This window comes from Malus domestica, chromosome 05, assembly GCF_042453785.1.
Source record: "Malus domestica chromosome 05, GDT2T_hap1".
NCBI classification, from domain to species: domain Eukaryota; kingdom Viridiplantae; phylum Streptophyta; class Magnoliopsida; order Rosales; family Rosaceae; genus Malus; species Malus domestica.
The window spans coordinates 43,214,359-43,237,185 of NC_091665.1; the positions used below are offsets into that span (position 1 = coordinate 43,214,359).

General features: G+C 36.3%; 2 protein-coding genes and 1 long non-coding RNA gene across 14 annotated transcripts; 2 read left to right on the top strand and 1 right to left on the bottom strand.

The window, feature by feature from the left end:
- Positions 1 to 6,539, top strand: LOC103434792 (probable ubiquitin-conjugating enzyme E2 24). Its single transcript, XM_008373144.4, has 10 exons — positions 1 to 412; positions 1,441 to 2,380; positions 2,515 to 2,582; positions 2,781 to 4,246; positions 4,377 to 4,508; positions 4,708 to 5,106; positions 5,202 to 5,265; positions 5,397 to 5,536; positions 5,635 to 5,946; positions 6,055 to 6,539. Exons 4-10 carry the CDS (start codon positions 2,789 to 2,791, stop codon positions 6,298 to 6,300), a joined length of 2,751 nt encoding a protein of 916 aa, XP_008371366.2. The 5' UTR covers positions 1 to 412; positions 1,441 to 2,380; positions 2,515 to 2,582; positions 2,781 to 2,788; the 3' UTR covers positions 6,301 to 6,539.
- Positions 6,540 to 10,440: 3,901 nt separating this feature from the next.
- Positions 10,441 to 22,125, top strand: LOC114825016 (beta-glucosidase 24-like). 12 transcript variants are annotated; one of them, XM_070822809.1, is made up of 16 exons: positions 10,479 to 11,397; positions 14,707 to 14,746; positions 17,852 to 17,924; positions 18,223 to 18,436; positions 18,601 to 18,670; positions 19,092 to 19,150; positions 19,306 to 19,381; positions 19,513 to 19,590; positions 19,728 to 19,815; positions 19,907 to 20,162; positions 20,355 to 20,470; positions 20,620 to 20,837; positions 20,926 to 20,957; positions 21,071 to 21,173; positions 21,345 to 21,453; positions 21,595 to 22,125. In XM_070822809.1, exons 4-16 carry the CDS (start codon positions 18,254 to 18,256, stop codon positions 21,851 to 21,853), a joined length of 1,647 nt encoding a protein of 548 aa, XP_070678910.1. In that variant the 5' UTR covers positions 10,479 to 11,397; positions 14,707 to 14,746; positions 17,852 to 17,924; positions 18,223 to 18,253; the 3' UTR covers positions 21,854 to 22,125. The 12 variants fall into 12 exon arrangements, with proteins under 12 accessions (XP_070678913.1, XP_070678908.1, XP_070678909.1 ...); XM_070822812.1 differs by lacking the exon at positions 17,852 to 17,924 and having other exon boundaries at positions 10,441 to 11,397; positions 18,223 to 18,419; XM_070822807.1 differs by lacking the exon at positions 17,852 to 17,924 and having other exon boundaries at positions 10,466 to 11,397; positions 14,707 to 14,797.
- Positions 14,938 to 15,780, bottom strand: LOC103434791 (uncharacterized). Its single transcript, XR_529332.4, has 2 exons — positions 15,275 to 15,780; positions 14,938 to 15,179 (listed from the first exon to the last, which is right to left on the bottom strand). It is a non-coding gene; the product is annotated as an uncharacterized lncRNA (long non-coding RNA).
- Positions 22,126 to 22,827: the final 702 nt, after the last annotated feature.

Sequence of the window (22,827 nt, forward strand, 5' to 3'; positions counted from 1 at the left end):
ATATCCAATTGGCCGCCACACACGGAGACAGACCCACACGGACTCCAACCCGTCCAAATTGCTGAACCATCACCAAAATCCAAATTCCAGAAGAAAACAAGCTCTTTGTCTCCTGCATGTGCGCCAATCCACTGTGCCCAGCAGCGGTTTCGAGGCTCGGAGACGGCGCCAAGGATGGGTTCGAACCGGGCAGCAGCAGCATCTCCGTATCTGGAATCCCAGTTTTTCCTTAGTTCCTTCCGATGATTTTCCCGGGAAAATGAGACGGCTGGTATTCTTCCGAGGAGTTGTGTTCTGGGTCGACTTTCTCTTGTCAGCTTTTGGTGGCTTTCTGATGTTTTCTCAGTATTATTGGCTGTATTCGTGACTTTTTCTTGCCACGGTTTCCCTTGCTTTTCAGAGGCTGCTAATGGTTCGTACACGCTTGTTCTCTCTTCAAATATCTTCGCTTTCATTGACTATATGATTTTTGTTTTGGTGGGTCTGCAGAAAGTTTGGACCTTATGTTCATTGAGTTTTAAAAAATTCTGGGCTGGAATTTCTTGATGTGATCAGTATGCCAATTTAACGTTTTCATGATTGTTCTATGGTTTTTTCTGGGAAGAAATGGTTAACCGGATAGAATCATAGAAGGAACTTGATGGGTTTTTTTCTGGAAATTTAATACTTTTTTGCGTTGCATGTGGATACATGAGGTTTTGAAAAAAATAATATGGGTGCCAAGTTGAAGTCTGACTTATAAACTGGGGTGTGAAAGCATAAATTTTTCGATCTCATGTTAGTGAAACTTATAAATGGCTTGGAGCTTCATTTGATTTCATGCATGGATTTGAAGCTATTTGGTGAAAGATGTTTGATTCGTGTCCCAAACGATTTTGTTGGAGTAAGAACTTCTTTATGGTTTTTATTCTCTGCTATCCAACAGAAGTATCTCCGCTGTCCAATAGAGTGTAGTGGTGTTCTAAAATTCATACAGCGGATCCAAATTTGTGTCATAAAGGCTTTATTGTATCCAGCTCCTTGTTCATACAACCGACCCCACTTAGGATTCATACAGCATCATATCTCTCTCAATTATTGCTCTAATTGATTCATTTTGCTGGTTTCTGTTAATTGTTATAAAGGATAGCAAAAACAAAATAGTGATAATAATACACTGACAACAAAAGAGAGCACATGCTAAAGATGCAAAATCTCCAGAAGATCCTAAAGTGCTTTTGTTCGGTTGTTTTACAAAGATGCTAAATCTTTTAACAATTTGTGGCATTCCTTTCACACACGAGAAACTTTAGTTTATTTAAAATTTTCATATCACATAATCTGTTTTAGGCATTTACTCGTATTCTCGAACCTCTTTTTCCCTTCTAACTCTTTTGGACTGTTATTCGTTCTTTTTTTTGTTTTTTTTGTCACACTAAAATGAAAAGGTGACTCTTGCAGGTTCGCAGAAGCTTATATGACTTTTGGCCTTGAAAAGTGGCTATTCTGTAGATTCCTTAGAGTTTTCATATATATATAAAGGTGGTGGTGTTGTTGCTGAAGTATCATACCGTATAGAGAAGCTCTCAAGATCTTTCTCGGTGAAGGTTGTCATACCTGTCTGAGCGATCACGCAGTCTTCAGCTGAATTGCAGTAAACCAAGCGTAAAGACATACTTCTGTTGGCCGGATTGAAATTTGTTGGTCCCATTCCTGCATTCTGTTGGTTAGTTGAGCTCGGCTAACCTCCTTTTGGCAGTAGATAATCCCTGACAGAAACTTCGGCTTCCTTTTGGGGCAAATCTCCTTTGGCAAGAGACACGCGCACACATCTCATGTATGCATGTCTCTATATATATGATATATTTACCGTATCAACTAGTGATTTCAGCTCTGTTGAGCAAATCTCCTTTGGCAAAAGTTACTGAAGTTCCTTTGTCGTTGGTTGACTTCCTTTCGTAGTGGATGAGAAGAGTGCTTCTTTTGTTGACTTGTCATCAATTTATCTCAAACTCCAGTGTTTCTTTAGGGCAGATCTCCTTTGGCATTCTCCTCGCTATTTCGGCAAGCTTCAGCTCAACCTCTGAGAAAGATCTCATCTGGCAGTTGCACTATTCTTCTGCAGTTGGGAAAAGCTCCTTTTGGAAGTTCTCCTGGGGTAATTGGGCAAATCTTCTTTGGCATTTGGAGTCCTTTGTTGACTCCTGTTACCCTTGTAGGGCAAATCTCCTTTGGCATTTGGAGTCCTCGTTGACTCCTGTTATCCCTCCCGGTAGGGCAAATCTCCTTTGGCATTAGATCTCCAGTTTTAGTGGTCAAAGTACCCTACTGGAGATATCACTATCAAATATCAACTGGAAAAGTGTAAGGTGAATCTGTTAATCACAGAGGATCGTAAAAGGTATGTAGTCGACTTTACTACTCTCTTCTTATCTATTAACTTTTATGTTTTCCCCTACATCTAATTTCTGTACTAAGTTGAGGTTTATGTGCTTTCTATGGCAATTGATTTAAAAAAGAATATTTGTTTTGCAGATCAGTGAAGATTAACCAAGTTTTTCCAGAAAGCTTGTAATTTTATTTGTTCCCAGTTTGCAGTTGAGGTGAGAAACCTTGCACCGTGGACTCTTTAATCTTTTTGCTCATTTGATTTTGGATTTCTTTTGTGTTATCTTGTAGTGATGTTTTACATGTGCATGTACATGTCACATGCATCTATGTAAATAGATTTGCAAACATAGTTTCATACTTTAATTCATATTGTTGATATCAAACTGAGATGTATGGTAATGTTCTCGTAGGCATCTGAATGATGAATGCACTCCTCAGTGACTCTGATTGGGAGAGTTTTAGTGAGACTGATAGCAGCATGGATCAAGAGGAAAACGAATATTTCTATGGTGGGCATGCCAGTAACATATTGTCCAGCCTAGAGGCGTCCATTGGGAAAATCGATGATTTTCTCACGTTTGAGAGGGGGTTCGTATATGGGGACATGGTATCCTCTGTAAGAGATCCATCTGGACAGATGGGCAGAGTGGTTGGGATTAACATGTTGGTCGATTTGGAGAGTGATAATGGAAATATAATAAAAGATGTAAACTCCAAAAACCTATCAAAGATCCGTTCCATTTCGGTGGGGGACTATGTTGTTTCTGGCCCATGGCTTGGAAGGGTGGATAGAGTGGTTGACCGTGTTACTGTTGTCTTTGATGATGGAACGGAGCGTGAGGTCACTGCTGTGGATCAAGAGAAACTCTTACCTATTTCTCCAAGCCTACTTGAAGATCCTCAGTACCCATATTATCCAGGCCAGAGAGTGCAGGTCAGGCTCTCAACTGCTTCCAAATCAAGTAGATGGTTATGCGGTAACTGGAGGGAAAATCAAGATGAGGGAACTGTTTGTTCTGTGGAAGGAGGTTTAGTGTATGTTGACTGGCTTGCCTCTTTTCTCATGGGTTGCGATCAGAAAATGCCTGCTCCTCCACGTGTGCTGGATTCGAAAAAATTGAATTTGTTGTCATGTTTCTCTCATGCAAATTGGCAGCTTGGTGACTGGTGTACGCTTCAAGTTGCTGATGATAAGGCTGTCATGGAGCAGGCTTTTCAAAATGCTTCTACTTGTGAGATGGTTAAGAAGCACAAGAAATCAGAAAGAGGATTTCGGAGAAGTAACATGAATTCAAGGGATGAAGTATTCGTGATCATAAAGACAAGGACCAAAGTTGATGTGGCGTGGCAAGATGGTAGCCACTCTTTGGGATTAGATTCACAGACACTAGTTCCAGTAAGCGTTGTAAATGATCATGAATTTTGGCCTGAACAGTTTGTCCTGGAAAAAGGAACTTACGATGATCTGCACATGTCTAGCAACCAAAAATGGGGTGTCGTGAGGGGTGTGGATGCAAAGGAACATACAGTAAAGGTGCAATGGAAAACCATCACTGCACCTGAAGAAAAGTACTCCAAGGGAGAGCAGTTGGAGGAAACCGTAAGCGCTTATGAACTGGTTAAGCACCCAGATTACTCCTACTGTTTTGGCGATTATGTGTTCAGGTTGGTCCAGAATCAGTTTGATGAACAAGCGGATAAAAACTGTCCACACACAAAGATTGACATGAGCAAGGAGGCTGCTTCTGACGACAAGAACTGTGGTGGAGATCAAGAGTATTACACTGATAAACGCTACCTATCTCACATTGGAAATGTTATAGGCTTCAAGGATGGAGCTGTGGAAGTGAGATGGGCTACTGGTATTACAAGCAAGGTATAAATATAAGCCGTCCTTACTGGTTTGTTTATTCATCATTCTGTGTGTAAAATGATTTCCTGCTGACTTTGGTTTCCCATTAAATTTTGATGATCATGTTTAAGTTTTTTGTTGGTCATTGTTACAGGTGCCCCCTTGTGAAATTTTCCGGTTTGACAAACATGAAGTTTCAGCTGCACTCCCTGCAGAAGATGACATCGAGGACTTGAACCGAGAGATGATTCAAAATGAGAAGCAACCTTCTAACCAGAAGGGAAAGGTAAAGCCATCTCTCTCTCTCTCTCTCTCTCTCTCTCTCTATTTTTTTGGGTGTATATGAAGTTTATGTAATGTTTGAAGTTTTGGTTTTCAATAAAAAAACTTGACATTATTGCTTCCCATAACTCTGAAATCCTTGGAGAAAGCCTGTATTTTCTGCATTTTCCTAACAACGAGTTAAACGACATTTTTATGTTCAGGGTTTATTGAATTTGGATGATGTCAGTAAAGTTGGAAAAGATTACACAAGGGAGTCTAGTTCCTCTTTCCTTTCTCAAGCTGCCATTGGATTTTTCACTAGCATAGCTGCAAGTCTCTTTGGATCCCAGGAGTCTGTGCCGCTTTCAGCTCCTTCTCCGTCAGTCTGTGTTTCTGAAGTTGGAAATGAATCTGAGATTCCCCATGAGAAAGGAATAGCAGAAACTTGTGAACTCTTTACTGAGCAACAGTCAACGACTGAGCTGGAGAGGTTTGAGGGGAATAGCATTCCACATTCAAAAGCTAATGACAGTGTAGATCAGTTTAGACAGTTTGACATAATTGCTGATTGCACCGACCACCATTTTCATGGTGCTAACAAGGAGTTGGCATTGTCTCAGGTTAGATACTTGATGATATTTCCCGTAAACATTCCATTTCATATATTCATATAGTCTGGTTAGCCATAATTCTTATCCGTTGGGTTCCTTCGTAGGTGAAAAGAGGCTGGATGAAAAGGGTTCAACAAGAGTGGAGCATCTTCGAGAAAGATCTGCCTGGTTAGCACTTCATCTGTTTTTAAAGTTTATTTTGTAATGGTTTTCATAACATGAGTTGGCAAGGGATATTCTTATGCAAAGTGCTTTTAACCATCGTTAGAGGAACAACACTAACTTAGACCCATCAACAGAACAAATCTATGTCCGCGCCTTCGAGGAAAGGATGGATCTACTGCAAGCAGCCATTGTTGGTGCACCTGGAACTCCATATCATGACGGGCTTTTCTTCTTTGATATTTATCTTCCACCAGAATATCCTCATGAACCGCCTGTAAGTACTTGCATGTGGTTGTGCAGTTCTGATATTTCACATTGATGGTTATCATCATGAGTGCTAATTTAGCATGTCAATCTTGAAATTTTATGTAGATGGTACACTATACTTCTGGTGGGTTACGTGTGAACCCTAACTTGTACGAGTCCGGAAAGGTCTGTCTCAGTCTTCTTAATACATGGACGGGCACAGGCACTGAAGTTTGGAATCCAGGGGGCTCCACCATTCTTCAAGTTCTTCTCTCCCTTCAAGCCCTCGTGCTTAACGACAAGCCATATTTCAATGAAGCTGGGTATGATCAACAGATAGGAAGAACCGAGGGAGAGAAAAACTCTGTAAGCTACAACGAAAATGCATTCCTCATGACTTGCAAGTCCATGCTCTACACACTCCACAAGCCACCTAAGGTACATTGCTTAATTCTGGACTCTCATTAGGTCTACTTTTCCGTTGTTTTAATTAGTAGTGCAAAATGATTGTTTGGTATACATTGTAACTTAGTAACGTTGATGCAGCATTTCGTGGAGCTTGTGATCGAACACTTCACTCGGCACTCCCAAAATATTCTAATGGCGTGTAAGGCGTATATGGACGGGGCTCCAGTAGGGTGTGCTGTTGGTTTCCAGAAAACTGAAGATAAAGACGGTAAGGGAAGCTCTACCGGGTTCAAAATCATGCTCTCTAAGCTCTTTCCAAAATTGGTTGAGGCATTTTCCGCCAAGGGAATTGACTGCAACCAGTTCATCGGGCCGGAGAAATGAACGTGTAGCAAAAATTGTAACATGAAGGTACCCAAGGAAGATATTCCTGTCATGTGAATAAATAAGTCCATATGCTTTCAATGTGTGTTTGGTGTAAGATTGCTCATGCAAATTTGTCTGGTTGTTTGTATGCGTATAAAAATAGGTTTCTAAGATTTGGAATTTGATATATCTGTAATATGGTATGTCTTGCTTACAAAATTTATGAATAAAAAGCAAGAGTTGAGTTGTGTGGTAAAGTTAGAACTTGGACTTGTTTGGTTGCCAAGAAAAAGACAGAAATACGATTCACACACACATACAAATATATACGTATATATATGTGTGTGTGTGTGTGTGTGTGTGTGTCCCAGTCAAAGTTGTAGATGATCATGAATATCGGCCCCAGCAGATTGTCCTGGTAAGGGGCACTTGTGATGAGAAAGTTATTGAAGTAGGAACAAAAGGCCACACATGCCAAAATAAACATCACAACTCTGTAATTACAAACTTATCAGAAACACAATACAATTTATCAGTCATGAACGGTTAGCATTAAACCAATATGAAAGATAAAAGATAACACTCACGAAAAGTAAACATCAAGAGTCAAATAAGTATCATAAAGTTACCAGAAGGAAAGTACCACATCAGAGACCAACCAATGTCGCTCTCGTCGTGGATGGAGCTTGAGAGCAACCACCACCACATAGGATCTCTTCGACATAGCGAAAGAACCACAACCAGTAGATGAATATGGTTAAACAAGAGAAAATGCCAAGAGGGAAGAGAGTAAAGAGGCCAAGAAGGATTAATGTCGCCGTTAAGGTTGGTCACAGGATTTTTCTCGTGGCTAGGGATTTAGATGGCCTCCTGATTCTTGGACAAACCAATGATTCTATGTCCTCGTTCGTTCGTTTGCTCAGTTTTAATTTTTAGGTAATAAGGTACAATATACAAAATTGTAATTGATATTAGCACTCTAAAAGATAATATGTCTTTTCTCTTTTCTTTAATTTTAACATCAAGGAGGACTGCCTATATGATGACTTTTTGTAGGGGGTTTTATCACAAATGGTCATTGAAATTGACTCATTCCATCACGATGATCATTGGAATTGAAAATCAATCAATGTAGTCCCTGAAAATGGATGTCCCAAATCAATGTGATCATTGTCACAATTCCATTAAAAATTCTGTTATGTGCTGATTTGGCACATAATTGGGTCCCACAATTCAAGTGATCATCCACTTGTTGGATTTTTGGATCGGCGGGCCCGTTGGGTCCCACTCTAACAACACTGATATTATCCCCAACTTTACCATTTGCCCAATCCGTCAGGTGTGGAGTTTTATCACAAAGGACCTCGATATTAGTTAGGGTGGGGTAATCATATGTAAACCTATTGTTTTCTTTTCACCCACCGATGTGGGATTCCAACACTCCGCCCCACCCTCCCCCCCCACGTGTAACCCCATTTAGTAGTTCACACTTGGAGATCCACACATCGGCAATTGAAACTAAGAGGTCGCCTTTATGTTAAGAGTCCATACTTGTTTTAAATGGAACTCAGAGGTCGGCTCTCTGTTAAGAGTCCTGGCTTGTTTCCTTCTTGATGACAAGCCCATTGGCTTGCACTGACCCAAACTTTACTCTGATAACATGTTGAGATTTTTTTAGATCTACTGGCCAAGGGGGCTCCACTAACACCGATACTGTCCCCAACTTTACTACATAACAAATCCATCAAGTGTGAGATTTTACCACAAAAAGCCTCAGTATTAGTTAGAGTAGGTAATCATATTTAAACCCATTGTTTCTTTTCACCCACCGATGTGGGATTCCAATATTCTGCAAGGTAGCTAGGGTTGCTTTTCACATAATCTTTTGCCTGGTATGGAAACACTAACTAACTTCTCTCTCATGTTACATGATGATACACTGTATTACCTACCATGACCTCTATTAAATAAACCACCAGCGGTTGTAAATTATTGAAATCTGTCCGAACGACTCTTGAAGCAGCAGCTAACAACAGAGAAAGAGACAGCATGGCATCGGTGGCGATCCCACAGCAAAAGCTTTACGACGGAGTTCAATTCCCGGTCGTTATATCTCCGACTCCGACTCCAGCAGCCGCGGCTATTCCTAGTCTCACAAAAACCATCCAAGCCGGTAAACACTATCTACAGGCCTAGCTCCGACAATCTGGGGCCGTACTCTTCAGGGGCTTTCCCGTATGCAGCCTCGGACTTCAACGACGTAGTCCAGGCCTTCGGCTTCGAAGAGCAGCCTTACAACTTGGAACTGCTCCTCGAACCTGAATCGTAGGTCGGGTTTTTACCGCCAACGAGGTGCCGCCCGACCAAAAGATTCCATTTCACCACGAAATGGTTCTGGCAAGTGTTGCGCTATGTTTGGATTGGATGCTAAATTAGTTTCAAGATATCCAAGGTATCAAGATCTTTATGCTAAATTAATTAAAATTGCATAAAAATTTTTGATAGAGGAATCAAATTGCAAATGATTGACTAGAAAGAAGTTAAATAAACAAGGGAATTGTTATTAAACAAGGGATTCGTACTTAAACAATGAAATTGTTACTATCATTTGAAATTTTTCGTTGTGTACTCTAAACTTTATATATTTAAAATGAAAAATAATTTTGTGAGAAGTGCACAATGAAATTTTAAAATGTCAATAACAATTACCTTAAATAAAGGCAAAAACTTTATAAATTGGAGAAGAAGATGAAAATTTTGCATAAGAAAAGGCTGGAAAATTCAATGGTCTTTGGGCATCTTTAGTATTAATAATTTAATAGTGGCTAATCATGATACTCAACGGAAATATAGAAGTGGAACAGAACGGAAGCCAATAATATATAGTCAACTATACATTAATTGGTTTGCTCCTTTTTAATGAGTTAAATTGCTTGATTATTTATTTCCCCTTTTTGGTAAATTTGGAAATTTAATTGTTGTTACCGTTTTTCTTACATGGGTAAAATGGGTGGGAAGAAAAGTCAAACAATACACCTCAAGCATGCAAGTTTGTTGAGATGGAAAAATATCAATGGGTTTAATCTAAAAGTTATAAATAATTACCCAAACCTTCTAGTTTATATCGTACTATTTCACCCATTTTTTTTTATAAATAATTGGGTTTTAGTGGGTTTAAATCAATTTTTTTTTACGGTAATGTTATTTTTATCATCTATTTTTACTATAATTTTATATCATTTTAAGTGGCAGCTAAGCTAAATAGCCACATTATTCAACATAATATGAACTTTTTTATTCAAGTGAAAAAAATTCAACAATTTAAAAAACCAAAATGAAAAGCTGAGGTGGATAGCCCCATCAATTTCAGGGTTTGCTTTTGTCGCTCTCCCACCCCAACACCACCCCCCCCCCCCCCCCCAAAAAAGAAAACCACTCTTCTTCCTCCCCTCCTCTCTTCATTCTTCCACCCCCACCACTCACCATCCACAACCCTTTCAATCATTAGTTTTCCATCGTTTTCTATCAATATTTGATTTGTGTGAAGAGAGAAATGGATGCAAAAAAAAAAGAGTATATATTTTCTTTTAACAACAACATGTTTACTTTCATTCTAAGATAACTCATATTCATTAGGATATTGGATCACATACAGAAATAATTAAGGATGCAAACTCACAATTCACTATGGTTTTGAGAATGTTATTCCTATTTCGTCCGCTTCATATTCTCTTAATATAGTCAGCCAATCAAATTAGTTAAATCTAAATTTTTATTTCCTTGTAAGACTTTTTCCTGAAAAATAATGGATATTTTGGAGGGGAGACTAGTAGGTTTGGAAGACCACAGCATGATTGAGAAAATAGTGGCTCAATTATAATTTGCAAACTCCACACATGCTTGCGTGTGGGAAAGAAATAAGAAAGAGTGGGAAGTTGGAGAAAAGGGAAAATGGAGACATGTCAAAAAACGATGATTTTTGAAAGAGAGCTTTTTAGCTCACCACCTTAAATGATGCAGGCTTATCGTACACTTAATTATTTGTCAAGTATTCTTTCACTTACTTTTATCATTTTTTTTTAAATTAAAAAAGTAATATTTAATGTGAAAGTTAACTAGAGTTAGATAAAATGATACTTGTTAAATAATTAAATATATAATGAGTATAAGTCATAGATACGGTGGTGCGCAAAAATGGTTCCCTTTGCAAGGTAGCTGGAGTAGTTGGAGAAAAGGGAAAATGGGGACATGAATGGAGGTTTCAAAAAAGAGTTGAAAGCCACGAGCAATTAATTCAGCAACCAAATAATAAAAAGGAATCTTATAGTATATTATTGAATCTGTACTCCGAAGGCAAAGCAACTAAAAGGAATCTCGAAGCAGCAGCTAACACCAGAGACTGTCCCACGGCAAAAGCTTTAGGACGGAGTTCAATTCCCGGTCGTTATATCGCCCACTTCGACTCCGCGCGACTCTAGCAGCAGCTGCTACTCCCAGTCTCTCAAAAACCATCCAAGCCAACGAACACTACCAACAGGCCCGGCTCCGACAATCTGGTGCTGGCTTTACGACGGAGTCAAATTCCCGGTTGTTATATCTCCGACCTAGCTGCTCTTAGTCTCACAAAAACTATCCAAACCGACAAACACTACTTACAGGCCCAGCTCCGAAAATCTGGTGCTGTACTCTTCAGGGGCTTTACGACGGAGTCAAATTCCCGGTCGTTATATCTCCGACTCTCTGGCTGCTCTTAGTCTCACAAAAACTATCCAAGCCGACAAACACTACCTACAGGCCCAGCTCCGACAATCTGGGGCCGTACTCTTAAGGGGCTTTACGACAGAGTTCAAGTCCCAGTCGTTATATCTCCCACTCCGGCTCCGGCTCCAGCTGCTCTTAGTCTCACAAACACCATCCAAGCCGACAAACAGTACCTACAGGCCCAGCACCGACAATCTGGGACGCCCGTACTCTTCAAGGCCTTCCCGTACATACAGCCACCCACTTCAGCGACGTCGTCGAGGCCTTCGACTTCGGAGAGCATCCTTACTGCTCCTGTGACCAGAATCGTGAATCGGGTTTTTACCGCCAACGACCAAAAGATTCCATTTCTTGGTAAGTGTTACGCTGTTTTTTGATTGGGATAAATTTTTATGTGTGACGAAAATACGGATGGTACACCATGTGTTTTTATGTAAGCGGTGAGAAATTTTATTTTTTAAGTTATTAACTTTTTAACACACATGTCCCACTATTTATATAGCGACACATGGTGTACTATCCCATGTAACGATCACACTGAAAAATCTCTCTTTGATTGGATGCTAACTTTGTTTCGATCGGGTTTTATGGCCCAGTCAGCAGTAGAAATTGTCAGAAAAAACGGGAACCGGATCCCCTCCGGACTCAAAGGAACTGAGCCCATGAATCAAATGATATGGGTCATTGAAATTTAATCCAACGGCTACAATTATTATAATTTTTAGAGGAGCCTCTATTTGTAGCCGTTGAATCAAATTTCAATGATCCGGATCATTTGATATTTAGACGCAATTTTTTTGGGTCCAGAGGGGATTCAGTTCCAAAAAAACCTACGATAAACAATAACCCACGTAAGCAATCTGTTAACTATATTAATTATTTTGGTTAACTTTTTTGCCCTTGAAGTTTAATATTAAAAGAGTAATGTTATTCATACCTTATTTTTATATCACATTTCTATATCACCTTAAGTGGCATCTGATGTGGATAACCTCATCATTTGAAAATTTTGCAAAAATCAAGGAAATGAAGGAGAAAGACTCCTCGTATATCATAATCATCATTTAATTAACTAGTTTTTCTTAATTATTAGTTTATTAAATAATGAACTAAATTTAAATATCTGATTAATTCAAATGATATGGATGTCCACATCAAATACCACATAAGATGGTATGAAAATGTGGTACAAAAACATGGTATGAATAACATTACTCTTAATAGCAGGCCTTGATTTAATATGTTTGTTAGTTCAAAACTTTGTTTGACTATTTTGCCCTTATTTGCTAAATAAAAGCATGACTTATATAAATCAAAACAAAACACTCAACAAATATATTTGCATGTAATAAAAATATTACGCGTGTAGTCTATCTAACTAAAAGGTAAAAATAAAGAACACATAGAAAGAGATGATGAAAACGCAAAAATGCAAGATTATATTACCTTCTTGATAGGTACAACATAAAAATAAAGAAAATATGTACGAGTCTAAAATTATAAGATTGTGTTAATTACCTCAATATCAATAAAACTAATAAATATTAAACTCATATTCTGCTTGTCAGGTAGATTAGCACAAAACTCAAACGTATTAGATCGATAATTTATATTGAAATAACAAATTCATACACCTAAGCATGTTGATAATTAAAAACACCCCTGCAATTGCAAAAATATTCATTGCCTCCTTGGGAGGTAGGCTAAAAGATCCAATAAAAAACAATTAAAAACACAAATCTGCAATAAAGAAAGAAAATAATAAATCGATTCCTATTACCAAGGTAAATAAATAAAATAATTATTATTAGTATTCTAAAATTTTCATTGTACTCATCAAAATTTTTATATTAAAAAATTATACTTGTAAATAGTCATAACGAAATTTTCCGATGGTCTTTGGAGATGTCTTCAGTATTTAAATATAATGACTAATCATGATACTCAAATAGATACCGTGTTAGGATGTGCAGTGTTGTTATATTTCAGAAAGTCAAAGAGAACACATGTTTATAAAAACTTGAATTATTATTTCTAAAGAAAACTAATAAATTTTTTTTATAAATTTTAAGTTTTAACAATAATAATAAAAATAATAATAAAGTAAATAGTATAAAAAAAATTTCGTTAAAATTTCCTTATTCCTATTATCCATTCGCCGAGAAGTCTCTACCTCTTTCGTCCTTTATAAGAAATTGAATAGCATGGGGTGGGGAATACTTACGAAAGGAAGTGTTGGTGTGACTGAGGTAGTTATAGTCTTTGCGTAACTGAGTGCAACTGCCAATGAGGGGATGTGATGTATGTGAGGGGACGTATGAATTTGGCTTATTAGGGATCTATGATTAATTTTTATTTTTCAAATCTTAAACATCACGCAATTTTATGCTGGAATTAATATCACATTTAAATACTTTTCATATTAGTTATAAGGTTATGATTGGGGAACATTTCTTTTACACGCATTTTGAACATTCAATTTGTATAGTTCGTAGTGTAATTTTATTCGAATATCTGAATTGTTTATCTTTCAATTTATCATTTATAGATCCTCATTACAAAAAATAAATAAATCCAAAATAATTAAAACATTCCTTTATAATGTAAAAATGAACGAATACAATTTAGCAAGGAAGCACCGAAATGACTATCATTTAATTCCATGGTAATGTGGTTTCGTATTTGAGTAATTTTTGAAACATATGATTTATGAGGAAAGACCTAAAAGATAAATGATTTTATCATTAAAAAAACATTACGAAGTGGGCCTCACAAAATATATACCAATAATGAATGTCTACCGATCCTATATATATGACATAGGTAATGCTAGAGAGGTCAAATTTTTAAATCAAATGATGTGGTTGTAGATGATTGAAGTATTAATTAAGTGTCGATTAACATGCTTGTGTTTTTATTGGTGACACATCATTTAAGAGAAGGAGGTGAGCTTAGCCTCACAATGAACTAACAATAATGTGGTTCAAATTTGACTTTAACGAGAATCAAACCTAAAACATCTCTCTTACAAGTGGATATATACTACTAAACCGTGGTACTGAATGACATAAAGATCGCAAACAGGGGCATTTCAAGAATTATCTATTTATTTATTCATACTATTATTAAGAGTAGAGGCTTGTCAACCCTCTTTACAAATACTATTTATGTCCCTTTTTTAACCCTTAGTTGCAATAAACAACATTTACATAATAGGGATAAATCAGTAATTCGCATATTCAAAATACAAAAATATATAAGTACGTATGCAAATATAAAATTAAAAATGAAAATAATTATTAAAATAATAAGGTTGAAAGTCTGAAATAATCATGAACATAAGTCATGTGCAAGACACATAACTTACTTTGCATGGAAAAAAAATTAACAAGTTTAGCATGAGATGGTAAATTAGTGGTTTCGAAAAAATTGATATAATCAATCACTTAAAATTTGAGTTCATATGACAAATTAAAAAATATACAATAAGTTCATATAACATTTTAATTTTTTTTTTAATAAAACTAAAACCCTGTTTGGGTAGGATCCACACGTGCAAGCTAGTTTTCTTTTCTCTACCCGTCATATCTTTTCATTTGGTTGTTTCTTTTCATGAATTGATATATACTGGTATTCAATCTTGATTGATTTTGTGTAAGGTAGGTTGGCATAGACAGAAGAGGATCCTCTCCAGATTCATTTTGTGAGTATTCTAGGGATCTCTACATCCTAACCATTAATCGTACATCTTGATGTCAGTTTTCGTCAGATACTATTTATATTTAATTTTAAATAATAAAAGTAAAAAAAAAGTTCGGCAAAATGGGTTAACCGATGAAGTTTACATAAGTTAGACTTAATTTGACTCAGAATAGTTGAAAACTTGTCTGGAAGTACTAATAAAAGATAAACACGTTTATTAATTTTCATATCATTTAGTTTACAAATTTAGTTTATAAATTGTCTCTATCATTTCCCTTATTAAAAAAAAGGTTGGGCTGGACATACCAATAATTTAGCATGCACTAGGCTTTGGGGACCCTAACACGAGTATCTCGTCGTTACTCCTTAGACTCACTCCCTTTCTCAAGAGCATGTCTGTTCTTCCACAAGTATACTGACTCCGACGTGGCCCACTAATAAAAATACACGTGTATTTTTGTAAAATACCAACTATTCTTGCAACCAAACAATTATCATCTTGCTTTAAAAAAAACAATTGTCATCTGACCTTCAACGATGTAGACCCATTCCTACAGACCACTTTCATGTCCTTGCCCCCAGAGGCCAAGTTTCGGACCTTCCGCTTTGCTGCCCATATGCATCATCCTCCTCTTACCACCCTTTATAGCCTTAGATCTCTGTACTACGTACTGATAGATTTTTCCTTCACAAGCAATAACGTATAATTCCAGACACAGGTGAAAGCGACAAGGTCGGTGGGGATGGGTCTTCTTTTCTCCATGTTTGTGGTTTAGGAATGGGATTGACGGAGGAGAGTTGGAGAAGAGATTGGGGTAGGGACGATGGAGAAGGGGGTGGGAGTGGATCGACGGGGAAGGCGATGTGGTTGGGATGGACGGAGGGGAGGTTGGGGGAGGAGGTGCGGGAATGAGATTGACGGAAAGCGGTTGGGGCGCCGGGCCTGGAAAAGAAGAAAGGAAGAAGATGGGTGTTTGGTTATGGGTTCAAGATGAAAGTTGGGTGTTTAGTTTACAAGATAACAAGGGCCTGTATGGGAAGAGCCTTAAATGACAGGTGTTTAAATATTACATGGCCATGTCATTGGGTAGGATTGGACGTAGTGAAATTGGGTGGCTTCGGTTGTTTAAAGAGTTGGGTTGAAAAGGCGCAACGAGAGAGGAAGCCTTATGACGGAGATGGATTGAGAGAGAGAGAGAGAGGGAATCGCCGGTGGTAGGAGGAGGGCATATGCCGGCGGCAGAGTGAGGCTGCTGATGGGATAGGTTAGAGTGGGTGGGGAAAGCTTGGAGGCTTAGGGGGCGTTTGTTGCGCCGGACTATCTCGGACTAGACTAGCTTCAAGGACTAAGCTGGACTGGCTTAGACTAGACTAAGCTGGATTGGCTTAGACTAGACTAAGTTAGACTAATTTAGTGAAGCGTTTAATGCAGTGTTGAACTAAGAAGCTGGATAATAACAAATTCTAATATTATATTATTTAATATATAAATTATTAATATTTTATTATGATCTAGGTGACCGGAGATGACGAAGAGTCTATCGGGAGTGGTTGTTGAGCATGACGAGGACGAGAGAGGATAGTCTTAGCTAGTCCCATGGTTATTGGGGGGGTCTCGCTAAGACCTCTTAGTGAAGGGTTTTGTCCATGCTAGTCCCCTTTAGTCTCATTAATGTTAGTCCCAGCATTGAACAAACACAGTATTGGACTAACAGCTAGTCCAGTCCAATCCCACTTAATGAGGGCAAACAAACGCCCCCTTAGGATTTTTTTTCTGACGAACTCGATGGGTGGATTGGTGGCTGTGGGTTGTTTATTTTTAAATTATTTTTAGTAATTAAAATTAGGAGAATAAAAAATAAAAAATTCATTCAATAATTGGGCATACCCATATCACTATGCTACATAAATTAATGGGTTCTTTAGATATAGACTCTTGCAACTTTTATTTTCCAGACAAAAACTCACCTAGTTATAAACTTCCAAATAAAACTCAAATTTGAAAATGACTACCAAGTAGAAAAATAATTGACCTATTATTACAAGATCTTTACAACTTGTACCACAATATTCCAAATAACTCAATAAATGTAATTACTCACCTTAATTACAATGAACAAATAGTTATTACACATATTATTACCCCTAACATATATATATACACACACGTTCAAATGTATATAGTACTACCATAAGCTCAATATATATATATATATATATATATATATGATGAGCAACTAACATATATTTTGTAGGTAAATTAATGTTGAATCAAATAACATTCTTTTATTTAGTAGGTAATATATTTTCCATGTATTATTATATGGGAACTTTAACGAAAAGCACCTGGTACTGTTCACTTTAACGAAAAACCACATTTTTACACTAAAAAGTCAATCTTGATACTATTCACTTTACCCTTTATTTTGTCCTTATCATTAAAACTCAAAGTTTTCAAGCCCTTTTCATTAGTTTTCCTTTATTATATTTGGCACATTTTATTATTATAAGATATATGTACAAATAATAGGTAATTTATGATGAGCAACTAACATATATTTTGTAGGTAAAATATAATTTGATTGACTAAACTAAGCATGTATTATTACATATATTAGGCATGTTTTATTGTTATTATATATTAGGCAACAAATTTATTATTTTTTTATTTTTGTAAAATCATTAAATCTCCCTTACAATCCGTATATAATCAATTATGTACATCAAACATTCAAATAGGGGTATTTTAGGCATCAAATTTTTTAAAATGTGTAAAGTCTAATATAATTAATGAATTTGCTGATGTGAAATCTAGTCAATGAGTTTTATTACAGTAAAAAACTTATGTCGGATTTTATGCGGAGAAAATTAAACTTTAGGGGCTAAAGTCATATTTTCAGTAAATTAATTTGTAAATTTGGCCTACATAGATGGTTTTCTTTGCATTTTCTTTTTCCGAAACAACATACTAACATTATCTGAACACTATGATTATATTTAATAATAATTCTTAATTTACCAATTTTTCCAGATTGAATGTTACCCATTACTTTCTGTATGTTTTGGTTACAGAAAATTAATTTAATTACTCCATCTTTTATTGTAGGTCACGCGTAGTAGTACGGTCAATGAGGCTGTACATTTAAATGAGAGATTTTTTAGTGTGACCATCACACGAGGTGATACACCACGTGTCTCTATATAAATTGTGGATTATGTGTGTTAAAAAGTTAATAACTTAAAAATTAAAAATTTCCACCACTTGCATAAAAACAGATGGTGTACCATCCGTGTTCCCGTCACAACTAAAAATTTCTCCAAACCCCGGTTGTCTCAAGAAAATAATAGAAGAAAAAGTAGAGAAAAAAATCCCCTTTGTGTGTCTTTTTATTTAAAAAAGAACAAAAATTGTTGTTTATTATTCTCATTTGTAGTGCGGACGTACTCCCTCTATATAAAAACCATGCAACATGGCAGGAAGGGTACGCAAAAACACCCACAGTTAGCCATGGCAATGCAGTATCAACGTTCTTTGCTTTTGTGTGTGGTGCTACTCATTGGTTTTCCATTGACAAAAAGCAAAGCTGTCGATGTTGAACCACCCGTCGAATGTGACGATTTGCTCCACAGGGAAAGCTTTGATTCTCTTGAACCAGGGTTCCTACTTGGCGCAGGTACCTCGTCTTACCAGGTTAGGGGTTAACTAACTAAATACACTTTAATTTTTTTTAATCTGTAATTTCATATAATTATTTAGGTTTAATTTAATTTCAACGTCAAATCAATTAGCATCCCCGCATAGATGTTGACACATCTTCATTTTGTATGTACTCAAATATATTGTGTACATTTCAGGTAGAAGGTGCTTGGAATCAAAGTGGCAGAGGACCAAGCATATGGGATAACTACACCCACCAATATCCAGGTCTGTCTAATCATATCACTTAGCTAAATTTGTTATCGACGCTTGGCTAAGCCATTCCTGTGTTTTTCAATGGGAACTTTTAACATATTTTGTTACTACAATGTTTAATCGAATCACCATTATGCGAGTTGAATATAAGGTCCTCACTCAAAGTAAAGCGGAAACATATATGCACACATATATCAGATGATGCCAAGTGTAAATATATAGATTAGGCATTCATTCAATATACCAGTTATAATTCCCTTCTTTGAGCTGTGATGCTTTCAACTTCATCTTCTTCTTATGTCAAGAACTCATCTGCAAAATATCATCTTCTGCGTCTTAACAATACACACACACACACACACACACAAATAGCTTCACAAGATTTTTTTTACTTATGTTGTAGATAAAAAAAATTTAATATGGTTAATTGCAGAAAGGATCATTGATCGAAACAATGGAGACATCGCTATTGATCAATATCACCGTTATCAGGTTCCAAAAGAACATAATTTTGTTTCATACATATCCGTTGTTCTTGAAGTTGATGAGCACAATGTATATGCTAAATTTTGGATAATTAGAAAACATGAGACATATTGCTTTCAGCTTCTTTCTTATAGTAATGTATGCCTTCTGTGTCATTACAGGAAGATGTGGATCTTATTAAGAATATAGGGATGGATTCTTATAGGTTCTCTATCTCATGGTCGAGATTGTTACCAAGTAATGTTGATGATTCACATCCATATATTTGATTGGGACCAATCACTTTATGGTTTAACATGTTCTACTTAATTTAATTTCTAGGTGTAGATAGGTATTCACTTATTTAATAGTTTTGCTCTAATTATTAGACGGAAAGCTCTGCGGGGGAGTTAACATGGAAGGAATCAAATACTACAACAATCTAATCGATGAACTCCTACACAATGGTGATGTTTTTATCTTTATCACATTTATAAAGTCATTGCATCAACATATCATAACATCTATATCCACACTCATAAAACATCATTTAATCAGTATACATATAGAACTTTAATTTACTCGTCCTGTCAAATATATATAGGTATAACGCCATTTGTGACACTTTTTCACTGGGATATTCCCCAAGCTTTAGTTGACGAGTATGGTGGTTTATTAAGTCCTCGTATCGTGTAAGTGAACAAATTTTATCCTCTAAATAATATTGATTATTCACTAAAGAAAATACTACTAACAAATGCATTTTTAAATGTGTATATACAGAGATCACTTTAAAGACTATGCAGATCTCTGTTTTATGCATTTTGGTGATCGAGTAAAGCTCTGGCTAACTTTGAATGAGCCATATAGTATAAGTTATTATGGTTATGCAATCGGGACTCACGCACCGGGACGATGCTCTGCTTGGCAAAAATTAAACTGTACTGGTGGAAATTCAGCTGTTGAACCATATTTGGTGACACACCACCAACTCCTTTGTCATGCAGCCACTGCAAAGTTGTACAAGATTAAATACCAGGTGATCTAATTAATTAATTATTTATGGACTGAATATTTGGTTCTTAATTAAAAATTCTATTTGAGTCACTAGTATTGAGTTACAATAATTTAGGACTTCTTCGCATATTGAGATAAACAATGGTGATAGTTTTGTCTACCTCTTAATAAATATAAATAAATAAAAAATTCTTCATCGAACTTTCTTACGTAGGCATTTCAAAAGGGTGCGATAGGAATAGGAGTGGTGACACACTGGTTTAAGCCCACTTCGAAGGCAAAACAAGATATAGATGCAGCAAATCGAGCTTTGGATTTTATGTATGGATGGTAAGTTTTACTGGACATATGAACTGTCTAAATATTTTATTTATAAATACCAACTAAATTGCTTTTTTTTTATATACAAAATTAAAAATATACAGTTAGCAACACATTATATATGCTACCATGAATTCATGCTTGAAATATCTATATAGGTTTATGGAGCCAGTCACAACTGGTGATTATCCCCAAAGCATGCGAACATATGTTGGATCACGATTACCTCAATTCACGAAAGAACAGTCGGATTCTCTAATTGGGTCATATGATTTTATGGGAATCAATTACTACTCTGCTAGATATGCAAGCAATCCACTAAGGAATTCAACTGACCCTGAAAGCTACGTAAATGATCCTCATGTTAATGTGACAAGTGAGTACAAATTTAAAACTTATTTCAAGCAATTAAGGAATTTCTTAGAATAATTAGATTCTAATATTCGTGTATATTATTATGACAGCTGAGCTTAATGGAAAACTCATTGGTCCACGGGTACACATTCAACTTGAACTTAAAGTTTTTAGCATTTGGAGGATTAATATGTATTTTTTCTGCATAACAACGTAACTCATGAGAATTTCAATTATCTTTAAATGTTCTTGTAGGCCGCTTCAGATTGGTTATACATTTATCCAAAAGGAATTTATGATCTTATACTTTACACCAAGGAAAAGTATAATGATCCAGCAATTTATATTACTGAAAATGGTAAGCAATACTTACAAGCCTTAATTAATTGTGTCATCAACGTTTCACATGTGTATATACAAGTAAAATTAGGTGTTTTAAAGTCTAAACTCAAGACAAAATGCAAATTTCTTTTTTGGATAAAATTATCAACACATATGATAATTCATATGATAATTCATTATGTTGCAGGCGTCGATGAGTTCACTAATCGCAGCTTATCACTTGAACAAGCCCTTAATGATACCATAAGAGTCAACTTCCATCGTGACCACCTATGTCACCTTCAAGCAGCAATTATGTTAGTACTTGATAAGGAATTAAATAAGGCTATATAGTATTATACATAAAATATACATATATATGCCTTCTTACAACTCTTATATTTTTAATTATCCTATATCAATACATTGGTTTCTTTGTTTTCTATGTGTGCGTGCAGATCCGGTGCCAAAGTAAAAGGATATTTTGCATGGTCGATAATGGATAACTTCGAATGGGCTGAAGGATATCGGAGTCGATTTGGTCTCTATTATGTGGACTATGAAGGTGGATTGACAAGGTACCCAAAGCGCTCGGTGAATTGGTTCAAAACTTTTTTGAAGAAGAGCCAAAAAAATACGAAAAATATTCAAATACATGTGAATGATGATGTCGAGGATATCAAATTTTTTTTATCAAATTTGAATCCCAAATTATGAATAAAGTGTAATCCACCAGAGTCGTAACGTGAGTTGTTTATAAGGTTTTAATTTTTGTATTTCACTCATTATGAGTCAGAATAAGTAGTTGCAGCTTATGCGTTAGTTGTCACACCTCGTGACTTTTTGGTTTCGTTCTTGCTTTACGTTGTTGGTGTATCCAAGCCTGTTGGATCTTACGACAAAGGTGTTTCCGGCCGTTGTGAATTTTGTGTGAAAAATACCTTATTGTTTAGAATATGTTTATGTACTCCATCCTGTATTTGTATCGACCTCTGTGGCTTTTTGTTGACCTTTTGTTTATGGATCCAAATTCTTATTAGTAACAGCAAATTTGAGTTATTTCCATGAAGCTAAGTTTTCTCTTACATTCAACTAGTTGACACTATGGAGAGTATCACAATCCTTAATGCTCTCCTAAGGTCTTCTTTTTAAGGATCTGTGAGGATCGCTTTTATTAGAGCCATAGGATTAATCTAACGGTACAAAAACTAATGAGTTTATACAATACTTTTACATCTAAACAAAATCAAAACACACCAAAATTAAAAATAGGATTCACGCTCAATAACCAACGATTGCTGCAGTTTGAAGAGTTCGAGATCTTCACCCTGGATCGCCTTGAGGTAATTTTCCTTTCCGTTTCAATGCTCAATTTTTGTCTCCAAACCAACCGATTCTTATGATTAATTAATAACTATATGTTGTGTTCGACTCTTTTGGGAAGAATGTAAATGACCTACCCAGCTTTTCGAATTGGTCGCACTCGAAAATTGCGAGATCAAAAGTTTAATTGACTTATAAAAAATCGAATCCTGTTGTAATTTGAAGAAATCAACTTCTGTGGTATCTTTTAATTTTGGTTTTCGTTTGGTTCGTGAGAAAATTTTGTTGGTTTTCGTTTGGTTCGTGAGAAAATTTTGAAACGAGAAATACGGTTCACGCTCATCCTCCCTGCTCCAGCCCTCTCACCG

Coding starts and splice junctions, on each gene's coding strand:
- LOC103434792 (XM_008373144.4), top strand. CDS start 2,789: ATGATGAATGCACTCCTCAGTGACTCTGATTGGGAGAGTTTTAGTGAG. Junction 4,247..4,376: donor CTACTGGTATTACAAGCAAG/GTATAAATATAA, acceptor TCATTGTTACAG/GTGCCCCCTTGTGAAATTTT. Junction 5,266..5,396: donor CTTCGAGAAAGATCTGCCTG/GTTAGCACTTCA, acceptor ACCCATCAACAG/AACAAATCTATGTCCGCGCC.
- LOC114825016 (XM_070822804.1), top strand. CDS start 18,209: ATGCAACATGGCAGGAAGGGTACGCAAAAACACCCACAGTTAGCCATG. Junction 18,437..18,600: donor CAGGTACCTCGTCTTACCAG/GTTAGGGGTTAA, acceptor TGTACATTTCAG/GTAGAAGGTGCTTGGAATCA. Junction 21,454..21,594: donor CACCTTCAAGCAGCAATTAT/GTTAGTACTTGA, acceptor GTGTGCGTGCAG/ATCCGGTGCCAAAGTAAAAG.